The 24,779-nt window shown below is 43.1% G+C and overlaps 1 protein-coding gene across 3 annotated transcripts in view; it reads right to left on the reverse strand.

Annotated features, from left to right (window-relative positions):
* Positions 1–23,898, reverse strand: part of RHEB (Ras homolog, mTORC1 binding) — a 45,151-nt gene extending 21,253 nt beyond the window's left edge. Inside the window, exons 1-4 of one of the 3 annotated variants that reach the window (XM_070616898.1) lie at positions 11,457–11,566; positions 11,041–11,106; positions 10,828–10,943; positions 10,683–10,722 (exon numbers count right to left, since the gene is read on the reverse strand). In XM_070616898.1, coding sequence (XP_070472999.1) covers positions 10,683–10,686 — 4 coding nt within the window. In that variant the 5' untranslated portion in view covers positions 10,687–10,722; positions 10,828–10,943; positions 11,041–11,106; positions 11,457–11,566. Of the gene's footprint in view, positions 1–10,682; positions 10,723–10,827; positions 10,944–11,040; positions 11,107–11,456; positions 11,567–23,265 lie in introns of those variants that run through there. The other 2 variants (XM_070616900.1, XM_070616897.1) reach the window with 2 other exon arrangements.
* Between the last annotated feature and the right edge of the window lie 881 nt (positions 23,899–24,779).

The raw sequence follows: 24,779 nt of genomic DNA on the forward strand, positions 1-24,779 counted from the left end.
GGAGGCACAAGTCTCTGCTCCTGGGGTCTCAGCTGTGCTTGCCTTCCTCCAAACCATGAAGAGGCACAGTTCAGAGGCGACACAATGTTGCACCAGAGGCAGGCCCCATATACTTAGAAAATAACAAACAGGCTTAAAAGAGGGTGCTGCTGAGAGACAACTAGAAAACCTCCAGGTTAGCAGGCCTATTTACTCAACACAACACACAGTTTAGTGTCTCTAGAATTATTAAAAACTGAAATCACTCTCTATAAAGCAGCCTACAAGAGCTTTTAAAAATTAAATATTACTTCCCTGTTTACAATCCTCATTGCAATTAGAACAGATTCCCAACTCGTAACCATGGCCCTGAATCCCAGGCCTGCCCTGCTCAGGCCGTGCTCTGCCCATCTCCCTAACCCCATCTGCTACCACACCCAGGGCTCCAGTCACATCCCTAAGGACCTGCCAAGTTCCTGGCAGGCTTAGTGCCTTTGTTCTAGCCATCCCCCTAGACCTTTGAATGCATGACTCACTTTTGTCATTATTCTGGTCTGAGCTCAAAGGTCCCTTCTTCAGAGAAGTCTTCGCTAAGACCTCCCCATCGAAGGTGGCGCCTGCTCCCTAACAGTCACTCTATCACAGCCAGCCTGTTTTATTTTCTTTTAGTCCTTGAAGTTATCTGAAATTACCTTCATTCATTAACTAGTCTACCGAGATCAGTACAGTGTCTGACATACTGTAGCACTTGGGTTTCTGAACAAACGAAAGAAATTAAAGCTCAGCCTTCCAAAGAACACTCTCATCCATCCAGACACTACCGAAGCTCTCACTTTCATACACGTGAGTAGGAAACACAATCCAAGTTCAACAGGCATTAGGAAACAATGATCTAGCATTCAGTGGTACCTAATCACAGGCCTGCCTGTGATACAGGGGTGCAGCGGCAGGCCAGGAACTCCATGTATTTCAAACGGACTGTGTTCAAAAGAAACCACATTGTATAGGCTAGCTCATAAAGAAGCATTTAGCTCAAAACATAGCAAAACTATTGTATGTCATGAAAATAGCAAGAAAAAAACTTCTCTTTTATAAGTTAGCAAAACTGAGAAACTTAAATGAATAGTAAAACTCTTATTTACATTGAATGCTATTGCTTGACCCAAAAGAAGTTTAACTGGGAAGAAAGAAAAGAAACTTCTTTAGGGCTTCTGAAGAGTACTTTCAGGTACACTGGTGGGCTTTTGATACCCTTATGTAGGATAAGGGGGGATTTTTTGGCTTGCAAATGGAAGGAAGGGAAGGAAGAAAGCAGAAGATAATTTTTTATAAAGTTACAAAGCAAAAGGAAGGAGTTAGAAAGAAAAAAGGAAAGAAGAGGGTTAAATATGATATACGTGATAAGCTCCCCCAAGAGGGAGGAAAGTGGCAGAAACACGGGATCAGACAGGGGTCTGCACTGGCCCCAGGTAAGTCTCAGTAGCCTTCCCTGCAGGAGGGAAGGCAGAGAAGACTCAGCAGTGACCACACGACATTCAGGAAGCCGCACCAAACTGAAAAGAACATCAGACACGTTCACAAGACAGCGTGAGATAAAGTACAAAAACGGAGTTATGGATAACAAGTGGACCACATTTTAAAAATACAATTATTGGCACATATCTGAAGAAGAGTTCCTCATTCGTATCATAAAGGGCATGAATTATCTGACGGGTTAAAGTAACATTTAATTTGAAAACACAAGTAATCATTCTGGCAAAAGCAGACAATATAGTTCAACGCAAATCACAGTGCAGGTTGACAGCAAACTATTGTCTTCACCGGTGAACTGGGACACAGGAATTTAAAACCCCAGTCCTTAGGGAGCAAGCTGGATTTCTCAATCACACTGGTCCCGGGAGAAAGGGATTATTCATTAGCAGAAGCGGGACTGAAGAAAAGCTAGGTGTCCTTTGGGTCTCTCCTCTAAGGGAAGATCATTAATTATTTAAATTAATTTTTAAGAATTAAATTAATTCTTAAGAAGGGACAGGAAGGCTACAGCTGCTGACATGACACAGAGGTTTTCTGTTGTTTCCACTAAAAAGTAGAATTATTAGACAACTAGTGTTGAAATCTTTACTAGTCAGCATTAAACGATAATTAATCTTGGTAAATAAATCCCACTGCTCATAACGTCCTCAGTTCTGGTTCTAGTCACTTCTGGCTTTAAAGGACGTCCTGGTCCTCTAAAAGCAGCAAGTGGGCTCTTTGGGTCAGGTTCTGCATGCAAGTTGCTTGCAGCTACAAAAAGGACTGTTTATCTACAGTCAACTGTTTACTTACCACCTTTGAAACGATTCCCTCATTATGAATCATGCATTTACCACCTCGTCCTCTGTTCCAATCAAATTCAGATTCTCAAACACTATTTTCTGAGGATATCTCACCAACAATCATGATCTCAGAAGGCTCATAACCTTGTCCAACTTGAGCAGACTCTCCAGCTCCAGATCAACTCTTTGGAGAAATGTTATATGAAAACAACACAGGAGTGATCTGAACGGAACTGAAAAGCAGCACATAACCAGATGTGTGTTTATCAACTTACAAAGAGACACAACCCAATCATTTTATGACATAACATAGTACTATAAAAGGTTTGAAAAGAACATATCCCAATATCCCACAATCAACTTCCAAAAACTCTTCCTCCAAACTAAAAACCACCTTAACTTTAAAAATCATACAAACTATTTTTTAGAAGTTTCTTCTAAACTTTTACCAGGTAAAATAGCATTGACATATTTTCTTGCCATGATAATATGACACAGTAAGTTTTCCACCCGGTATTTTCACTATAGAATATATCCTTTCAAAGCTGTTGACTGAATCTCTCACACTTTGTGATTACTGAAAAACAGGTACTGTTTACACAAAATATTTTAATAGTTTTCAAATTAATCTTGAACTAGTTTTCATGCTTATTCTTCTGAAAAGATACCTCCGTGTAGCAGAGCCGCACCCGCTCGCAGCAGCCCTCTCTGGGACAGGCGAGGCACGATGTGCTCGCTGCGACAGGGGGGGAGGAGCAGGCTTCAGTCTATCAACCGGTGTCTCAAGTTCCTCAGCACGAGGGCCGTCAGGACCAGCGTCATGCATCGGGGACACAAGCCACTCCCAGCACTGCTTTCACTTTCACCTCAAACTCTTCACATCACCTCATGGGACTTCAATGTCCGTGTACACAAGCCTCAAAGCTCACTGATCTTGCCACCAATAATCATCTCCACGCCACTTCAGTGACCCACCTCACCATGAGCACCATGAGCACACCATGAAACGCTGGCTGACAGCACCTCCCACATCCTCCCAGTGCCCTCACTGGGGACTCCTACCCAGCCCATCTCTGGAATATTTTCAAACCAGGGGTTGTAACCCACCAGGTCATGAAATCAATACACTGCGCTATGACCAGCACTGTTTTTAAAGAAACAGGAACACCAGACTGGATTGCAAATAATAAAGTTACGAAACTTTGACTCTCCAAATCTCCACGACGCTGCACTTCCTTCCCTATCAGTGTAAGCCCCAAGATAAATCACTGTCCACTAATCTTTTGTCAGAACCCTCCAATTTTCTTTCTCTGGGCCGTCTGAAAAATCCTATCATCTTAATCTACTCATCTACCTTTCGTGAGGCTGTTGAGCTGAGCTGCAGAAAAACTCCACAACTTGGGCTGGCGACCGCTCTCAAGCTTTGGTCTTTTTCCCGGTTGTCCTATCTCTTTAGGAATCCTCTCTGAGGCTCCCTTTCCTCCATAAGCAGTAGTGAAAGTGTGGTCCCAGCAGCATCACTGGGTAGTTTATTACAAATGCAAATTCTTGAGCCCCATCTAAACCTACTGGATGGGAGTATTAACAAGCCCCTCCCCCCAATTCTGCTACACACTGAAGTTTAAGAACCACTGCGCTCAGACAACAAGTTCAGATTTAACTGATCACCCTAAATTACCTATCTCCTCCAGTATCCAGGATGTTCCCAAATTTTCTAGTGCTTTCCGAAAGCTGAGAGCATAAGCATTTAAAGAACATCTAAGATGGGCCAGGCACTGGGATACAGCCATGATTATGAGGTGGTGTCTAACCTCAGAGGTCACCTGCTGTGACCACCTCTACCTTCCACTCAGCCTTGGCTCGGCCTCCATGCATATCAGACAATGTGAACAGAGCCCCTGGGTTGTGCAATGCAGCCCCATCTGCCTGGCCCTCTTTACATTATCACCACGCATCAAAGGAAGAGGTCACACACCCTTCTCTTAAAAGCTCTTCTAGCAGCCCCTTGAGCTCTAGATCCCATTCCCTCCTGGTCTGCTCTAGGCCCTCCTGCTCCTGAAATAGTCAGGAACACATTCTTAGTCTTCTCTACCAGTTTACTCCATTCCATGTGGTTTACTAACAGTGCCTCCAAAACATTTAAATATATTTAAAAATGCAATACCAATCATACTGACTTATGTTCCCCGTTTGCTCTCAGCGCTATACAAAGATGTTGGGTGCTACCTGCTTGACCACGATGATGAGCATACTCTATAGAAAATGGTCTCAGCCACTCAGAGCTCAACTCCACTAACCCAAGTCAAACGCATTCACGAGGATGCATGTGAGCTGGATGTGTTCCACAGGAATCTGACCATAATACCTCACAAAAAGTGTGCAGACTCTGGTTTGAGGAGCCTTCAAGGAAAAGGTCGGGTAAACTGAGGGTAAAGCTATGGAGGCAACTGAGGAAAAAACGCAGCTTTTCACTTTACAAGAGAAGTCTGCAGGGTAGAACCACTGCGAGAAACACGCTGTGACCCCGGATGACCATGTCCACAGGGTCTAAACGCTGACACTGCCACAAAGCAGTGATGAGCTTTGTCCTCCCCCCAGTTCCCCCAGAGCTCACGTTCTACGCGCACTTCACCCCTACTTCTACTTTCATCAGTTACAGCAGAACTGCTTGACTATTCACTTTGTAAACGAAGGAGATCAGCTCCCAAAGTGTCCAACCGCCTTTCTTCCTCCCAGTTCTACCTTCTAACAGCTGTATTTTTACAGTGCCAAGCTCGGTAACAGGTCATTCTGCTCCAAATCCCAAGTTTTTGGAGCACTGACTGTGGATTAGCTCATTTCTTTATTCAAATACCTATTAAGCAGCTATTCTGTGCCAGGCACATTTCTAGGCAGTGGGATCTACCAGTGAACAAACAGAAACTCCTTCTTTGGCATGTAAATTCTAATGGAGAGAAACACATTTAAAAAAAAAGCATAACAAACGTGGTAATTTGGAGAAAATCTGCGTGTGTATCTATCCCCTGTAACCACAAGAATTTAACAATGATTTTTTAAACTAATGAACCAATGGATGTAACCAACGATGATGAGCAGCTATTAAGCCCACAAAAAGAGAAATAACCAGACATTATGGGTCTTCCTGATGCAAACACAGGCCACCATACAATTGTAAGGGGAGAGGCAGGGGAGAAGAGAAAGCAACTACCTAAATCCGATCAAACTGCTAGATCTAACTACCAATTTACAAGAAATACATGGAATAAAGGGACATGTTAAACACTATGGGGGTGCAAAGGCAAAACCCAGAATCTGAGTAACACTTCAGGCCCCTATAAATCAGAATTTCCAGGGGTAGGACTCACGCTTCAATATTTTCAGAATTCCTCCAGTGATTCCAAAGCACAGCAAGTTTGAAAACCAGTGTTCTAAAGCAGTGCTTCCCCAACGCTAGAGAATACACAGTTCAGCTGGGGCTCTCGTGAATCCATCCGATCTGGAGGAGGGTGTGGGATTTTCCATTTCTACCAAGGTCCCTGGTGATGCTCATCTCCAAACCAAGTCCTAAAGTCTAGAACACTGGTTCTTAAACTTAGCTGCACTCTGGAATCACCCAGGAAATTCCAAAAACTCCTGCCTGAGTCTCACTCCAGTAATTCTGATTTAATTAGTACAGCCCGGGCACGGGGATTTTTTAAAAAGCTTCCCAGGTGATTCTAACGTGCTACATGTTTGAGAACCACTGCCTTAAAGCCAAGGTCAAGGATGGCAGACTAAAGAGATGAAAGAACCTCTACTCTTGAGTTAACTGACTACTCAACCTCCAGTCTTCCATTTATGTGAGTCAATACCTTTCCTTACTGTTTAAGATTGTATGAGTTAAATTAATTTGCGGTCAAGAGCAACCTAACTGATTACAATATTAATTGTATTATCATAACAGAACTGAAAAATTTCTATCTTCTCATCAGGATCACTCAAATCACTCCTCTTCTATCCAGTAAATTTGTATTTTACAGTGACAGGAGCCTTCTCTGCTCTAAGGAACTTTACACATCACTTGACTCTATACACACTCTTACTTTACAGAAGCTAGAAGTAAAATTCCTCAAGACACTTAGGTCTTGAGGAAACAGGCATCAGTGATGCCTTCTAGTAAACGACTTGAGTGACGCTCATAAGATGCCAAGGCAGAAAGTTAAAGAAAGCCACTGACAAGCACTGGTGCCATGTTTTTTTTGTGTTTGGGGAATGGGGACAAATGAGACAGGACACAGTCACTGATTCCCTACCAGGAACCAAGCAAGCCCACAGGGGATCCTTGACAGGGGCCAGATGAAGGCTGGTAAAAAAAAAAAACCCAAAAGAGGGGGAGACCAGTGGCATAGTGGTTGGGTTTGTGTGCTCTGCTTTGGCAGCCCGGGGTTTGCGGGTTCAGATCCCGGGTGTGGACCTACACACTGCTTGTCAAACCATACTGTGGTGGCGTCCCATATTCAAATCAGAGGAAGACTGGCAATGGATGTTGGCTCAGGGCCAATCTTCCTCACAAAAAAACCCAAAAAGATCCAAAAGAAAAGAGAGAGTAAAGGTGGGAGGAGGGCAGAGGAAGTAAGACGAAAACAACTCAGGTATGAACCTGCAATCCCAAATTCCCAACCACAAAAAGAACTCTATTACTAAGGGAAAAAAAGACATTGAAATAACTGGAATAGGTGAAATTAATTTTATAAAGACGTGCCAAAGACTTTTAACAAAATAACAAAATGTTAAGTTTCCAAACATTATTGAAGGCATCACTTCTACTTTTAAAAACTTAAGAAAAAAACAGGTGAAACGCAACCAAGTGAATATGAAAAAACTGTTTCATTAACATTCTAATAGAATGTTTTAAAAAACCTAAGTAACATCTTTTGAAATAAGTTCCTACTATGTGACATAAAACATAGATCAGCATTCATTTCAAACAAGCGATGGGATAACTGTGGTAATCTCTACAGGTCAAAAAGAAAAAGTATCCCCCGCACAGTAACCGTCTTTTCCCATTTCTAGGATTCCACTGATTCCAAGACATACCATCTGTTACTGGCGGCTTGGGGGACAGAGTTTGGTGACAGTGCACAAGCTGATTGAAACTACAATACACCCTGGCTTCAGAAATATTAAAACATGAAAACAACACAAGCATCATAGAATGAAGGAAATGTAGTAATTAGTAGGAACAGGATAGTGGGTAAAGGTTCAGGATCTGAACTCAGATTATGGTGTGAATCCCAGCTGTGTCTTTGGAGAAGTTAACCCCTCTGTGCCTCGGAATCCTCCTGCGTGCGGTGACTACGTGAAATCATAAATATAAAGCACAGCCCCTAGCACCAATCACGTGTTCCACAAACGGTTATGAGTTCTAGTACAGCACTCCAATAACGCTGCTCCCAGATTACGATCGACGCAGTACGCTCTGAGTCCGCACACACAGACTGAGACTCTAGTCCACGAGTCACTCTGAAAAAGATGTCAGTACAAACGATCTGACTGCCGTCTACAAGGACCCTATCATCTTCACAAGGAGAAAGACACTCACGTGAAAAGTTAAGCACCTCCCAACCAAGAATTTGAAAGTTAAAAAAAAAAAAAAAAAAGCCAAAGATTTTCCACTTTATCCTGCAATAAAAGCCACTGGAGGTTCTCCAATCAGGAGAGGGACATGAGAAGATGAAACATTAGGAAGATCAGGACGAAATTCTGAAAAATGGACTAGAAATTAAAATGGGGCATTTTAACCTGCTTCAAAATAGATGTTTATAAATACATGGACAAGGAAAGCAGATTAGTGGTTACAAGAGGGGAAGGAGGGTGTGGGGGGGTGAGCATAAGGGGTAAAGGGGCACATACGTATGGTGACTGACAATAATGTACAACTGAAATTTCACAATGTTATAAACTATTACGACCTCAATAAAAAAAAAAAGGTGTTTACTACAAACCTGGAAAAGAAAAAATTGGAAAAACTAATCTGTAAGGAAAAAAAATTCAGACTATTTTAAGAACATGTATGTACTAGATTTCAAGATTTAGCAGGAGTCTGCAGTAATCACTGCAGTGTGTGGTACCGGCATAAGGGCAGATACAAAGATTAAAGGAATAAAATACAGACTCCAGAAACAGACCTACACATACATATGGTCAACTGATTTCCAATAAAAGTGCAAAGGCAGTTTAAGGGAGAAAGGATACTCTTTTTCAACAAATGGTGCTGAAACAACTGGATAGCAATACTAAAAAAAAAGAGAAGAGAATCTGACCACATCTTATGTGCACCCCGAAAAAAAGCATAGGATCAAAATGGATCACAGATCAAAATGTAAAATCATTTTAAACTATGAAACTTCTGGAAGAAAACACAGGAGAAAAATCTTTGTGACCCTGAGTTAGGGAAGATTTCTTAGGTATAAGACCAACTGCGCAAACCATAAAGAAAAAAATGATATACTGGACTTGATCAAAATTAAAAGCTGCTCTGCAGAAGATTCTTAAGGGAATGAAAAGGCAAGTGACAGACCTGGAGAAAATAGGTGCAAAACACATTGTCTGACAAAGGACATGTATCCATGATATATAACAAACTCAAAATGTAACAAAAACCAAATAACCCAATTAAGAAAATAAGCAAAAGATTTAAACATTCTAACAAAATATTCAGAGGCAAATAAGCACAGGAAACGATGCTTAACATCATTATTCATTAGGGAAATGCAAATAAAATTACGAGATAAACATACCTGATTAAAATAAAAAATACTGACAACACTAGTCCTGGAGAGGATGTGGAACAAGTGATATTCACCCATTTTTGGTGAGGATGCAAATGGAACAGCTGCTTTGGAAGAACAGTTTCTTAAAAATTAAACATACACTTACCATCTGACCCAGCAATCTCATTCCCAGGTATTCACACAAGAGAAATGAAAATATGGTCACACAAAAACTCGTATGCACATATTTATAGTGGCTTTATTCATAATTGCCCCAAAGTGGAGACAGACCAAATGTCCTTCAACAAGTGATCGGATAAACAAACTATGTTAAATTCACACAAAGGAATACCACTTAGCAATAAAAAGGAATGAACTACTGATACACACAACGGTATGGCTAAGTCTCAAATGCGTTACGCTAAGTGAGGTGGCCGGATGCAAAAAACGGCATGACGTCTCATTCCATTTATATAGCATTCTAGAAAAGACAAAACTATAGGGACAGAAAACAGAACGGGGCTAATGGGTGACTACAGAAGGGCACACAGGCATTTTTGGGATTGATGGAGCTGTTCTACGTCCTGACTGTGGTTGTGGTTACACGACTGTATGTGTTTGTCAAAACTCACTCAGCCGTACAGCAAAAGGATGTATTTTACTGGATGTAAATTACACCTCTAGTTAAGAAAAAAAGAATCTTGACCTTTACCTCATACACAAAAATTAATTAGAAATGGATCATAGATCTAAATTTAAGAGCTAAAACTATAAAACTTTGAGAAGAGAACATGAGAAAATCTTCATAATCTTTGGGTAGGCAAAGATTCCTTACGTGACAGAGTGAATAAATGATAAACAAAAAAACTGATAAAGAACTGTTATTCTGAATATATAACTCAAAAAGAACCCAATAACATAGACAAAAAACATGAACAGACACTCCACGAAAGATATACGAACGACCAATAGGTATACAGAAAGATGCTCAACATCACTAGTCACTGGAAAAATTCAAATAAAACCATGGCCTACCACAACAGTACGGCAAGAGTTAAAAAGATTGACAATACCAAGTACCAGTGAGGATGGAACTCGTCCATTGCTGGTGAAATTGTAAAACAGTACAAACGCTCTGGGAAACAGTTTTGTAGTTTCTCACAAAATTATATACTTAACACATATGTGACTCAACAACCCCATTCCTAGGTGTTTATCAAAGAGAAATGACTGCATGTCCACAGAGACATAACAAATGCTCACTGGAGCTTTATTCTAAGTAGTGAAATACTGAAAACAACCAACAGGTGATTGGAGACAGAAATTATGGTCCATCCATACAAGAGAACACTATTCAGCAATAAAAAGAAAGAATCTACTGGGTCAGCTTTGTGGTGCAGCAGTTAAGTTCACACGTTCTGCTTCGGCAGCCCAGGGTTCACTGGTTCGGATCCCGGGTGTGGACAGGGCACCGCTTGTCAAGCCATGCTGTGGCAGGCATCCCACATATAAAGTAGAGGAAGATGGGCACAGATGTTAGCTCAGGGCCAGTCTTCCTCAGCAAAAAGAGGAGGATTGGTGGCAGATGTTAGCTCAGGGCTAATCTTCCTCAAAAAAAAATAAAGAAACTACTTACACATATGACAACCAAATGACTCTCAAAAACACCATGTTTCCTGAAAGAAGCCAGACAAAAAACAGTATTTACTGTATGATTCTATTTATGTGAAATTTTACAAGAAAAACTAATCCACAGTGATGGAAACCAGATGGGTGCTTACTGGCAGAGCAGGTGAGGTGTGAGGGAACTTTTTGGGATGATGAAAATGTCTTCTATTTTGATTGGAGTGGTGGTTACACAGGTGAACAAATCTATCAAAACTCATCTAACTTCACACTTAAAATGAATACTTCATTATAGGTAAACTATACCACAACAAAAGTTGACTTAAAAAAAGGTACAAAAAAGGGGAAGACAAGACACTATTTCTTACTAAGTAGAGTGGGATGGTGATTATTAGCTCCGTGACTGCAGGCAGTTTTCCCGAACCTGTTTCTTCCTTTGTAAAATGGAGACGATAACAGTATCAGATACAGGTGGCAGTGAGGGTTAGATGAAAATACATGTAGCATATCCAGCATGCACTAAGTCCTCAACAAATGTCATTATTATTAGTACTACTATTAGCAACTGCTCTTCAAACAAAAATAATCAGCTTAGAAGAAAAACACATTCTAATAATTATATCTAATAAATCTGAAATCTAAGAAAATGACAGAGTAACAACTACTTCAGCTAAAGCCTCTAAATAACACCATAAGAAAACCAATAAACAGAAAAGTGCACATATGCCCAGCTAAAGCAGAAAATTAGTGACTGTTCAGTTACCCACTGCGGATAACAAATCACCTCAAAACTCAGGGGCTGAAACCAGCAGCCATCTCCTCTGTTCACAACTCTTCCATCGAGGCTGGGCTCAGCTGGGTCCTCTGCTGGCCTTGTAGTCACTCCTCGGCTGCCCTAGCTGGGGGGGGGGGGGGGGCGGGCGGGCTAGGCTCAGCTGGGACAGCTGGACCTTCTCTCTTCCCACGTGTCCTCTCCTAAGGCCTCTCCTGCATGCTACCCGGGGCTCCAGAGAACACAAAAGCAGAGGCTGCCGACTCTTTAAGGCGTAAAGCCTGGCACAGGCACGCCACCATCTCCGCAGCATTCTGCTGGTTCGAGAGTGCCACAGGGCCAGGGCAGGACTCCCAGGAAGGTGCTTCTCTGGGATCCACCAACAGAGCTGACATCAATAAAACAGACCAGGTTTGCAAAATGCACAATCACCTGGGGTGGTAAGAGGACTGCAACCTGAAGACACCATTGTTAGAAGGGCTAGGAGGAACTGGAGGAAGCTCTCAGTGTGTTCCTTACACGAGACATGATGCTAATCACAGGATTAAAGTACTGCACCCACTTCAGTAAAAAAAATGCATAGTTCCATCAAGAGTAGCAGTAGTCACTGTCGCTTTTTTGACGGGCGGGGTCATACATACATATATCAGGGTCACCAAGGAAGCCTCTTGAAAAAATACACTTAGCTCACCATTCTCACTTCAAAAGGGGTGCATAAGGAGTTCCTGTGTGTTCTGCAGAAGTGCTCGTGGCGGTTCTGCTACGAGTACCCATCCCCACGTCTCCCTCACATACAGAGTCAGATGAGGGCATGTGATGCAGAGAATCCAGATTTTAATTATTCACCAGAACCTACAAGTGAGATACTGTTTTAAGGGTTTACAAAACATTTTCACACGAATTATCTCACTTGTCCTATGAGTTAAGCAGGGTTGACATCATCTTATTCTTTCTCACACCCCCTTCCCAACTTTTTAAAAATAGATGCTAGGAGAGAAAAAAATTAAGGTGTAATTATCATTATGACAAAGACAAGACAGAGAATAACCAAGTAAAACTAGTTCACAAAATTATTACTCATTCAAATACTTACTGGGTGCTTATTATTGCTAAGTATGCTACCAGATATACTCCACTGAGAAGAATAAGAGAAATAAGTTTATATTACAGTATGAAGATTCGAGTTACATAAATAATTTTATTAACTGTCAGGTTATTAAACTAAAAGGAGAAAAACTAAGTACTGCCAAGAAAGGCCATGGAACTGTTAGCCTAAATATTTTAAAAATAGAATATTCATCTCTATAGGATGATTTAGAGGGAACACCGAGTTGGATGGCAGAGGGACAGACCCGAATATGTGCAGGAAATTAATGTGTGGCAACAATGAAGAATGAATTTTGCTAGATTTGTGGCCCAAATTTGGAAGAAGGCTGGGTGTCAGGGTGGGAAAGAGTTAGAGAAAAGCAAATGAGATAAATTCTCAAATTATAACACGATCTTTAACATATTAAAGAGCGTGAAGTTTAAGACTGATCAAAACAAGTAATAACAAAAACTAGGAAAATGAAATGAGACATAAAATAAAGCACATTCATTGGTCTGCATGAACGGTTATTAATAATGATTATTCTTCAAAAGTTCTTAAAAAACCTGCATTGACTGAATTTACGAACACCAATTCATTTCTCACTATACCTGTGCTGTCCAATAGCGCACAGCCAGTAGCCATGGTGGATACTGAACATTCGAAACGTGGTTAGTCCTAACCGAGATGTGTCATATATAGTGTAAAACAGACACAAGATTGTGAAAACTTAGCATGAAAAAAAGTAAGAACATCAACAATATCCAATACATATTGAAATAATAACATTTTGGACATACTGGGCTAAATTAAATATATTATTAAATTAATTTCACCTGTTTCTTTTTACTTGTTTAATGTGGCTACTGGGCAATTTAAAATTCCAGATGTGGCTTACATCATATTTCTATCGGACAATGCTGCCCTATACCACAGGTTAAGGGAAGAGGAACACCTTCTTGTATAAACTTAGCTGCTTATCAGAGACTGCCATGGAGGTCTAAGCAACGGAAGGTTTGTTCATTCTGTATACAGTCCCATTTTTTTTAGGATAATGCTTACCCAGAAACGCGGTCAGATTAAGAACACTATTTAAAACCTATTCACACATTTTGGTAGCACAGTTATACAGAATGAAAAGGTCTAGAGATGGAGCCCACCCCCACCCCCAAAAGCAGGAAAGACAGAAATCCTTGTAGTTGGACTCCAATCCTCAGTGCCTGGTGGAGCGAGCAGCATGAGTGTGTGAGGCCAAGTGGATCTTGCAATTTCCTCTGTTTCCAAGGCAACAGGGAAACCACCGAGCAGTATGAGGGTATGCTGGGGCATACGCTCAGGTGACATGAGGACCCAGGAGCAGCAGAACCCTCAGAATCCCAGTTGCAGGCGCAGCCACCCGTCTCTTGAACCATGGGAATGGTGCGGGTCCCTGGTAGGGCCTTGCAGTCAGCAAGCAAGCATGTGGATCTGGTAGGTGTGCAAATGAATCTTGTCCATCCCCAAATCCTGGTCCCGTTCTACCATTTCTCATTTTAACCAGTGGCACCATTACCCACTCAGGCACTCATGCTAACAACCTGAAGGTTTATCCTTAACATCTCCCACATCACAGTCTTGTCAATTCTTCCTCTGATTATGTCTCAAACCTTTCTCCTCTTCATCCCGCCTGCGCTACCCTAGTCCGTGATACTTTGGCTGGTGAACTTCAATGCATGGCTGGTTTTCCCAGTGCAATTCCCTGCCTGCCCTCATCCACTTCACAGAGCAGTGAGACGGATCTTCTTGAGGACATAAAACAGGATTGGCACACTACAGACCAGGGAACAAATTTGGCCCACAGTCTGTTTTTGTTCAGCCTATGAGCTAAGAATGGTTTTCACATCTTTAAATGGTTGAAAAAAAAAAATCAGTATTTCATGACATGTGGCTTAGATGAAATCTTAATGTCAGTGTCCATAAATAAAGTTTTATCGGCATACAGCCACATATACTTGTTTATGTATTGTCTATAGCTACTTGTGTGCTACAAAAGGCAGAAGTGAGTAGTTGCAACAGAGGGCACGTGGCCTACAAAGCCTCAGCTATTTACTATCTGGGCTTTCACAGAAAAAGTTTGCTAATCCTCGTCTAGAAGATGATCTCATTTATTGCTTAAAACTCTGCACTGACTTTCCACTGTTTCGAGAGAAAGTCTAAAACTTTCAAGAGGGCATACACACACCAATAAATGCTTTAAAAACACCAACTATTATAGTAGCAGTAACTGTTTTCTGTGGTTCCCTCGCTAGACTGAAGTTCCCTGAGGGCAAGGATCAGGCTGCCCTAGCCTTTGTGACTAAGCACACAACGACGACGGGCATAGTAGGGACTTAGTTTATTCAAACATTTAATGAATACCTGTTTGAATAACATGTGACACTTACCCACAAACACTGTCCTCTTCAATCAGTCATCTTAGCAATTCAATCTTTTGGGGGACAGAAATCCTCTGGACAGCTAATAAAACCTCTGAACCCTTTCCCGAGAAAAATATGCACACAATCTCGGAGAAAGCTCATGAACTCTACGTTAAGAACCACTATGCTGAGCTGGCAATGCTCCTCAACACGTGACACCCAGAACCGAAGAGAACGCTCTACCTGTGGTTCAGAGCTCCGCTGGCTCACGATAAGAACACGGTCAACTGAAATGCCTAGAAAATTAACCCAGTCTCTCAAGCTGTATGCACACAGACTTTTTTCTGAAACGTAAACACAAGACTTTACATTTGTGGCCTGCATTTTTGTGGTCCTTCTTTCCTCCAGGAGCCACCTCAGTGATGTTCTGGTCTGAATTCTTTGCACAGCTCTCTTATCTCAGTATCAGGAACCCCTGCCCCTGCTGTAGTCCAGGCCATACAGGCCAGGTCAGAACCTCACCATGCTACATCTAGTTATTTCCTAGCAGACGGACTGGAAATTCCATAGTGTTTTCCCACTTCCACTCCAGCCAATGGAGTGTCATACTTACCTTGGTGTGTACAGTCTGCCAAGGTCATTTTGAACCCTCCTCCATTTTGATGTTAGCTGCCATGGTTGAATTTTGCTATTTAGGTTTTTATTCAGTCACTCATACAAGTCATTATCAAGAATAAAGAGAACACGTATTTTAAAATATTCTCTTTAAAAGAAATTCCAAACGTGATTTAGATTTGAAAACAAGCAAAATATCAGCCAGATGCATTTATATCTAAGACATACAAATCTTAGAAAAGCATTTTCTTTTCATAAAACTATATTATAACTGTGAAAGTCAGGATTTTCATCTCTATGTTCACAAACTATTTACCATGCTATCATGGAGTTAACATTCTACCTTTAATGTTGCAAATATCAGGATCAGGTATCTTGTTAAAATACCAATTTCTGTTTCAAAAGTTCCTAAGAATTCTTTCTGCAAGCAAGCAAGCACAACAAAAAGAGAAATGGGGAAAGGGGAGCAGGGAGGTAGTGGGGAACTCAATCACTTTCCCCTTCTGACACCACATAACAACCAACCAAGGATGTGGAGGCGTTAATTGTATCAGGTTCTTAACCCGCCCTGCTTTCTTTCACCTGCCCACGAAGTGAAAGACGAGGTTTCTAGCACTTTCGTTCTACAGTAATACCAACTCAGACTTCAAATTCTGACATCCTACGTGGAACTCTTTTATCAGAAGCCTAATATATACATTTAAGAATAGTAAAATACTAAAATAGTATCCAGAACCTCAGTGTTTGAGACGTTAAATTATATTTCTAAATCAATCAAGCAATTCACGTTCAAGGTACCCAGAAGTTTGCATTCTGACAGTTAGCAGTTTAAGCCAGACTGAGTACTCTATCAACTGTTAAGACTTAATGTGGTACTTCGTAATCAACTAGAATGAAGAATAAAGGGTTCTCTCAAGTGTGATCACTAAATATTTCGTAATGCTTTAACTTGCACAATCCTGCCCAAGGTCAGTTCTGATTTATTCAAATAACTAAGCACAATCCACTCACAGACAATGTCGTAAAGCTATTCTAGATTCTAAACTAAGGAGAGTGTTGCAGATTTTTGACTTCATAATCACAGGTAGAGGTGGCTGTTTCTCATTTTGTGATAAAGTAGGCTTTTATTTATGTAAACCCCCCCTTCATCATGATACCTGTAGGTGAAAACCACATTATTTGTATATAGGTCCTGGCATGCTGCCACCCTTGCCAATTTTTATTAATCTTTGGGAGCCTCACTCACTATTTCACTAGGTCAAAAAACAACTCACCCCAAATGGCACCAAAATCAGGCCAAGTCAACTGGCATTTCGATCCCCTGCTTTAGGAACTCACTGCTTATTACTCAGAAGGAAGGACTCCCTACTGTTCCTGCAGGGCCCTGCATAATGCGGCTCCTGACTACCTTTCCAACTTCCTTTCCTACTCCCCGCTCAGGATGTTCCAGCCACCCCCGCTTCCTTCCGTTCGCACGCTTGCCAAGTTCTTTCCTGCCTCGCCATCCCTGTCTCTTACAACACTACAGGGCCTCCCCTGGAAGGCTGCTCTAAGACTGCAGTAACCACATCCCCTTGAACAGTATCTAGGATGCAGCCACTCTGGTTGCAATTCTGCATAACAGCGAGCAGCAGTCTAGCAAGATTCTGCATACCATAGATCAGTAGTTATCAAAGGGCAGACTGTGAAAATCCAGGGGTCCCCTGAGAGCTTTTCAGGGGGTTCATCAGGTCAAAACTATTTTCAAAACAATGCTAAGATATTTGCTTTATTCATCATGTTCACATCAGCACTAATTTGCAAAAGCAACAGTAGGTAAACTACTAGCTTGGTATCCCTTAGCATGGATCAAGACAGTGGTTACAAACTGTGGTGAAAAGTCATTGTATTCTTCATCACGAGGAACCCACAGTAAAAAAAAAAAAAAAAAGCCATTTTCATTTAACAGTGTCCTTGAAGCAGTAAGAATGATTAATTGTATTAAATCTGACCCTTAAGTACTTGTCTTCTTGGTATTCGGCATGACACAATGGGCTGGACACGCACAGCGCTCCTGCTGCACACTGAAGGACAACGGCTGGCTCGAGGAGCAGCATGTGCGCAGCTGTTTGGGAAGCGCTCTGAAGCAGCACTGTCATCACAGAACACCACTTTTACTTGCAAGAATGACCAACAAACTATCATTATTTCAAATGTGGATATCTGACATACATTTTCTTGGAAATGAGATTGTCACTTCAAGAAAAACTGGCAGGACCTTCCCAATGATCAAATTCAAACTCTGAAGAGGAAATTAATACTTCGGAAAACCTGCATTACTCATGGAGAGCTTAACAGCTTCCCAATATTTAAATTGTTGAAACTGGTGGTGATATTAAAAAATGTGATTTTAAAAAAGTATCTGTATATTGAAATATGTCAAAATGTGGAAGAATCTGTGTAAGAGTGAACTAATACGTATTTTCCAAATGACCGATGTATGAAGTTATAAAATGAGGCACGCGTAGAAGATCCATTCAAAGTGCAAAGCAAATCAATGGAGTTACACGTAACAGCAGACAAAATTCATCCATGATTTCAGACTGCACATCACAATAACCTCTAAGAAACAACCACCTATGGAGTTTTGGCGAGTATCAAAGAATATCCACAATTATCTGAAAAAGTTATTCAAATACTCCTCCCTTTCCCAACTATGTATCTGTGCAAGGCCAGATTTCCTTCATATTCGTACTTCATTAGAGTAACGTACTGCAACGGAATGAATTCAGAAGCAGATATCAGTATTCAGTTGTTTTTTAGACCAGACATTTAAAGATACTTGCAAAACTGCAAAAGATCCTATGAAAACCCAGTTGCTTTTTTTTTTTTTTTTTGCAGAAATTGATAAGCTAGTCCTAAAATTCACAAGGAAATGCAAGGGATGCAGAATAGCCAAAACAATCTTGAAAAGTTAGAGGACTCACACTTCCCTATTTTGAAACTTTCTACAAAGCTACAGTAATCAAGACACTGTGATACTGGCATAAAGACAGACAGAGAGATCAAAGGAAGCAAGTCCAGAAATAAACCCTTATATTTATAGTTACTTGGTTTTTGACAACTCACTGAGGAAAGAACAGTCTTTCAACAAAACATGCTGGGATAACTTGCTATCTACATGCAAAAGAACGAAGGTGTGGGGCTGGCCCAGTGGTGTAGTGGTTAAGTTCATACTCTCTGCTTTGGGGGCCTGGGGTTCACAGGTTTGGATCTCAGCCATGGACCTAGCACCGCCTGTCAAGCCATGCTGTGGCAGCGTCCCACATAAAATAGAGGAAGACTGGCACAGATGTTAGCTCAGTGACAATCTTCCTCAAGCAAACAGACGATTGGCAACAGAATTAGCTCAGAGCCAATCTTCCTCACACACAAAAAAAGAATGAAGTTGCACCCCTATCTCCCACCATATACAAAAAGTAACTCTGAATAGATCATAGATACAAATGTAAAAGTATAAAATGTTCAGAAGAAAATATAGTAGTAAATCTACATGTCCTTGGATTACACAATGGTTTCCTAGGTATGACACTAAAAAACGCAAGTGACAAAAGAGAAAACAGATAAAATGGACTTTGTCAAAATTTAAAACTTTTTGTTTCAAAGGATACCATGAAGAAATGAAAAGACAACCCACAGAATGGAAGAAAGTACTTGCAAATCATGTAAGATAGCACTTCACACCCATAAAGATAGCTAAAATCAGACACAATAACAAATATTGGTGAGGATGTGGAGAAACTGAAGCCAATTTCAACTGTTGATAGGGATACAAAATGGTGCAGCTGCTTTGGAAAACAGATTGACAGTTCCTCAAAATGTTAAACATAAAGTTACCATATGACCCAGCAATTCCACTCCTAGGAATATACCCAAGAAAAATGAAAACATGTCTACACAAAAACTTGACCAAGAATGTTCATAACAGCTTTATCCATAAGTCAAAACGTAGAAACAACCCACATGTCCATCAATTGACAAATGTGTACATAAAATGTGGCATATTCAAATAACAAAATATTATTTGGTAACAAAAAGGAATGAATTACTGATACATCCTACAACATGGATGAATCTTGAAAATATTTATGTTAACTGAAAGATGCCAGTGACATAGGATCAAGTGTGTCTGATTCCATTTATATGAAATGTCCAGAATAGGGAAATCCATAGAAACAGAAAGCAGTTAAGTGGGTGCCAGGGCCTGAGGTGAGGGAAGGATGGGGAGTCCCAGCCAGTGGGTACAGAGTTCCTTTTTAGAGTGATGAAGGTAAGTATGGATAGATATAAGCCACAAAAACGTCAAAATAACATTTGGCACTAGAAAGTCATAATCACAAATGCGGGCTCTGATTATTCTCTTGTACAGAACAATAAATGACGCTGAAAAACAAGTTAATTTCAAGCTTCAACACAAGGTGACCATTACAGGACTACCCCCACCCACAAGTACACAACCTCAAAATGTTACTAAGCACCTGAACACAGTTTCACATACTAATAAATTTTATATATGGCAAACAATGTTTTACCTTTAAATTTTCAATGAAATGCCTCAGAAAGGGACAGGATAATTTAAAAATAGACACTAAATCAGAATACAACGAGACTGTATTGTATTGGGAACAAATTTAATGACATCTTTACCTATTAAGTATCCAAGTCAAAGGATGCATCTTCCTTACTACCTAAAACATTCTCACAAGGTACTAAGTTGAGTTACTTCTGCTGGACGGCCTTTTACCAAGCCACAGAGCGGCTTCATTTTCTCGCTTACGATCTTTCACATCCCTGTGATCCTGTCCCTCCTGTTAACCTCAGAGACTTACACACAACAAATAACCTTTTGATTATGGTCTAATGGTAAACTAGATTATCAAAGCTCTCTGTAGAGGATTCCAGTAAGAGACGTGCCAGATTTTATTTGAACATAGTTAGCTGGCACCACAATTTTAACTTGGTTAAGTTTAGTTACCTTTGTACTAGAAACAACGGATGGAAGGGAGCTGGTACAGTGGCCATCACTGAAACAATGAATACCAGGCACTCCCTGAAAGCCAGCCTGCCCTACAGGTGACGTGTCCTTAAAAGCTTAACATTGTAAATAAGAGGAAAGTACTTCAGGAGAAAAGCTGTATAAATTACCTGAGAATTACATTTTCCTCACTGGTAGTTTTATCAATGTTTTAAAAAAATACAAAACTTGAAAGCCAAGCAGTAAAACAATCATAGCATTTAATAGTTTTATCTGAAGGCAAACTTTTACAATAAAGTTTGTGATTTGACAGTGTCACTGACAAGTACTCTCCTAGTCAAACTGGCAGAAGATATTTAATCCAGAGAACATTCTAAGAAAGGTGTGGTTTCTAGCTGAGCCTAACATGCCACAACAGCTTAGCATCACAGCTTAACACAACCCAGAAACGCATACGCTCAAATTTCTCTAGTACAGCACCATGTGCAAGCAAACGTGTCAGTAAACTCCTAGAAGTCTCAATCCCGAATAATACTCTGAAGGGTGGCTAATACACGCAATCAGGAAATTACTCGCTTTTTTGATGCTGGCAAAACAAAAGACTCCACAAATTAAAAAGTGTCTGGTTCATAACAAAGATAGACAACTTTAAAATCAAATGCAAATATTGAGAGTAATGCAACTGCTCCAAAATACCTTTTACTTTAATCATCCCTACACTTGAACACATATATGGAGAAAATGGAAGCTACAGTAATATGACATACGGAGGGTATAGCAAATAGGGACTAGAACTTACTCTGTATTCCACTGGAGGCTAATTTAGCACAGTATTTTAACAGGAGTTTAAAGTTTAAACGTTTGTGAAGACAAGGTTAAAAGTGACCTGTCACATCAGGGCTTTAGGAGAAGGATGATTAGAAGAAAAATAAAACAGAATAGATTTCAACTGGACATAAGGACCTTCTTTAGCAAAACAGTGATAAAACACTAGATTTGCTTACTGAAAACTAGAATCACTATCTCAAGAATTTCAAGGGGTAAATAAACGAGGATCTGTGGGACATTCTTTTGAGTTGAAATCGGGTCACCGAGGTACATGTCACCTGTAACTGGATTATTCAGAGACTATCTTCAATTAGTGGGCACTCTGTACCTGACAGAGCTCACTCGAGAGCACGACACGTCATAGTCCCACGGTTCAAAATGCAAAGGAGGAACTAAAGAACCGAGAAGCAAGGGCTTGGTGATTCAGGCTGCCAATAAAGGCTGGATGCCGGGTTCCATACGGGCATCTGGGGAGTGGACTGTTAGTGACTTCAAAAGCCTCAATCTGATGCATGGTTACTTTATGGCTGCAGTTGCTCAGGCTGTCACCTGTCCTTCCCCAACATGTACCTACGATCTGGCACTGTACCATACAAGAGTTACCCCTATGACTCTCGGCACCATCTCTGCACAAGCGTCTCTCAGTCTGATTTGCTCCCCATTCTTAGGATTTCCACCCCCACACCCCCGCCTGAGCACTTTGACAGAGATGATAAAAGGATGAGTAAGCATGCTGCCGCTGATCTTGGTCAAAGAGCACAGAGACCCTGGCACACGCGGCGGAAAACCGGGGTGAGGAAGCAGCACAGAAAGCGAGGGGGAGTTCACCGGCTGCGCGGCACGCAGCTCCGAGCTTTCCTCCGGCAAGTGCTGTTCCCTCCTCCCGCGACCACCACGGACTCCGAGCCCTCGCGCTCGCCTCCTCCCCGCGCTCGGGTGGCCAAGCGCACATGTTCCTTAGACAGTTACTTCTTACAGACACCAGGGAAACAGAAGCGTAATTCCCCCGGGCTTCCAGGTGTCAGAGGCGACAAAGCCTCACCCGGAAGCTGGTTAAGTTCAACGGGTCAGCTTTCCCACTCGTTTTCTGGGATCCTGTCCACCCCACCCCACCCCAGACCGCCCCAGCCGAGCAAAACGGCGACTGCCGGGAACGGTTTCAAATATATGTCAACCTTTGGGGGAGGGAAAAAAAAAAACACACAACTTTTGAATTACTCCAACAGCCTGGTTACAAGTACCTGACCTTATTTTTTTCCCGAAGAAAAATAGGACACCGAGATATGAGAAATTCCTTTCTCTCTGCCTTCCTATTTCGGCCGCTGGCAGCATCCAGCGGCTTCCGAAGAGGGCTCTTTGGGGTTTCTTCGGTGGGAAACTTGCCCTCAGCAGCCAAACGTCCTGTAGGTCCCTGGTTTTCTCTAAAATGCTGAACTTTGCCACGGAGAGAGAACAGCCAAGGCGCTGTTCCCTTTGTTAAAACCCCACGGACTTGACTGAATCTGCGGCGGAAAGGCTGCTGGCAAAGACCACGCCAGCCAGCCGCGAAGAGGCGCAGAGACAGGTGCGGTTCCCTCCGCGGCGCCCGCAGAGCGCAGCGCCTCCACTGCCGCCCAGCCCGGCCGGACCCGGGGCTCCCCGCGCGCCCGCGGCCTCCCGGCCCGGCCTCCCCGCTCCCCGGCCGCCCTGCCCGCCGAACGCGGGCCCGGCCGCGCCGCCGCCTCCGCTCAAAATGGAGGTGGCGGCGGCGGGCGGCCGGTTACGAAACGCGCGGCCGCCACATGGCCGCGCCGGCCCCAAACTTGGCCGGGCCCGCGGCGTCCCGGCGCCCAGGAGAGGCCGGGCCCGGCACGAGGAGGCCGCGCGGCGCCTGCCACTCACCCACAGACCGGTAGCCCAGGATCGCGATCTTCCGGGACTTGGACTGCGGCATCTTGGCGGCCTCCTCAGCCCCGGGCCAACCACATCAACCGCGGCGGCGGCGGCGGCTCCTGTGCTGCGATCGGCGGCTGCCGCGCCGGGGCAGAGCGGCATCCAGGGGCGGGGCGGGCGGGCGCGGCTGCCTGGGCTCTTCGCTCGCGCGCCCAACCGCCCGGAACCGCCGTGCGGCCCCGCCCCCAAACACGCCCACGTGACCGCCCGCCGCCACCGAAGACCGGCGGACCGCGTCAGCACCGCCCCCCCAGCCGCGACTGCCGCCCCCACCTCCGAAACGCACGGAGGCGCGACGGGCGGCGTTTTACTTCAAAGGAAAAAAGAGGGGACGCCGAGATGCCCCAGGAAAAGTCACGACTGAAACTCGCTGCGTCATGACCCACCCACCGTCTTCCGCCGCTTTTTAATTACGCCAATCCTCCCCGAGCGCTGATTGGACAGCTCCCGCCCGCCCGCGCGATGACGCGACGGAAACTCCGTCTCTCATTGGGGGCGGTGAGGAGGCGGAGCCGGGGGCGGGGCTGCTCGCCCGGGAGCTAAAAATAAAATGCGGCTGCGACCGCGCGGTTGGGCGCCAGTGAGGTTTGAAGGCTTGGAAAGTCTCAGGGTTCGGGGGCGGGCGGATGGGCGGGGCGGAGAGAGGCTGGCTCCCCAGTGATTGGTTATAGCAGTGATTGTGAGGGGCGGGGCGAGCTGTGGAAGGCGCGGTGATTGGCGGAACGCTGAGCGGTTGGTAGTCTGGCGCCCGCTGAGCCCTTAAAAGGCGCGAGGCGCGTGGCTGTTGCCGGCTGGGCTGTGGGTTGGCTGGTTCTTTTTTAGTTTATTTATTTATTTTTAAACCCCTTTGCTATATTGGCGTTGGGGAGTCTGGGTTTGAGGATGTAGGTGGTAACTAAGCGTCATCCATGAGTATCAGACAGTGGGAAGAATGGAATATGCATTAATTAAAAATGTTACACATTTCATTAAAAAATGTGCTCCTTCCCAGTTCTCGTCTCAACTCTGCAGCTTGGGGACCCAGCACACCCCACAGGAAATAGGGCAAGTCAACACGTCTTTAGTGTCAGCAGTTGCGTGGCTAATTCGGTAGACAAGCACCAGTCGTCGTGGGCTGGAACACTCCGAACCGTCCTTGGGGCAGGGGTATTTAAGTCTGCTGGGCTCGCCCTCGGATGTGGGCCGACCTCTCCAGGAAGGGGACAAGGGTGCATTTCCCACAAAAGGCGCACTGACAACCCTTTTTCCCAGTGGTGCTGGGGGAGAGATATTGCGGCGGCACCCATGTTAGAGTGCAGCAAGGGACGGCAGCCCGGGAGGCCCCGGTTGTGCAAAAGGAAGGTAAAAGCCCCCGCCTGAGCAATGAGGACGTGACTGGGAGATTTCCAGCCAGGGAGACTTTTCCATCGTGGTGGATATCCTTACCCTTGGTGGTTGCTAAAGAAGCAGATACCTCGCTACCC

The sequence above is a fragment of the Equus przewalskii genome, chromosome 4 (genome assembly GCF_037783145.1).
Source record: "Equus przewalskii isolate Varuska chromosome 4, EquPr2, whole genome shotgun sequence".
In the NCBI taxonomy this organism is placed as follows: domain Eukaryota; kingdom Metazoa; phylum Chordata; class Mammalia; order Perissodactyla; family Equidae; genus Equus; species Equus przewalskii.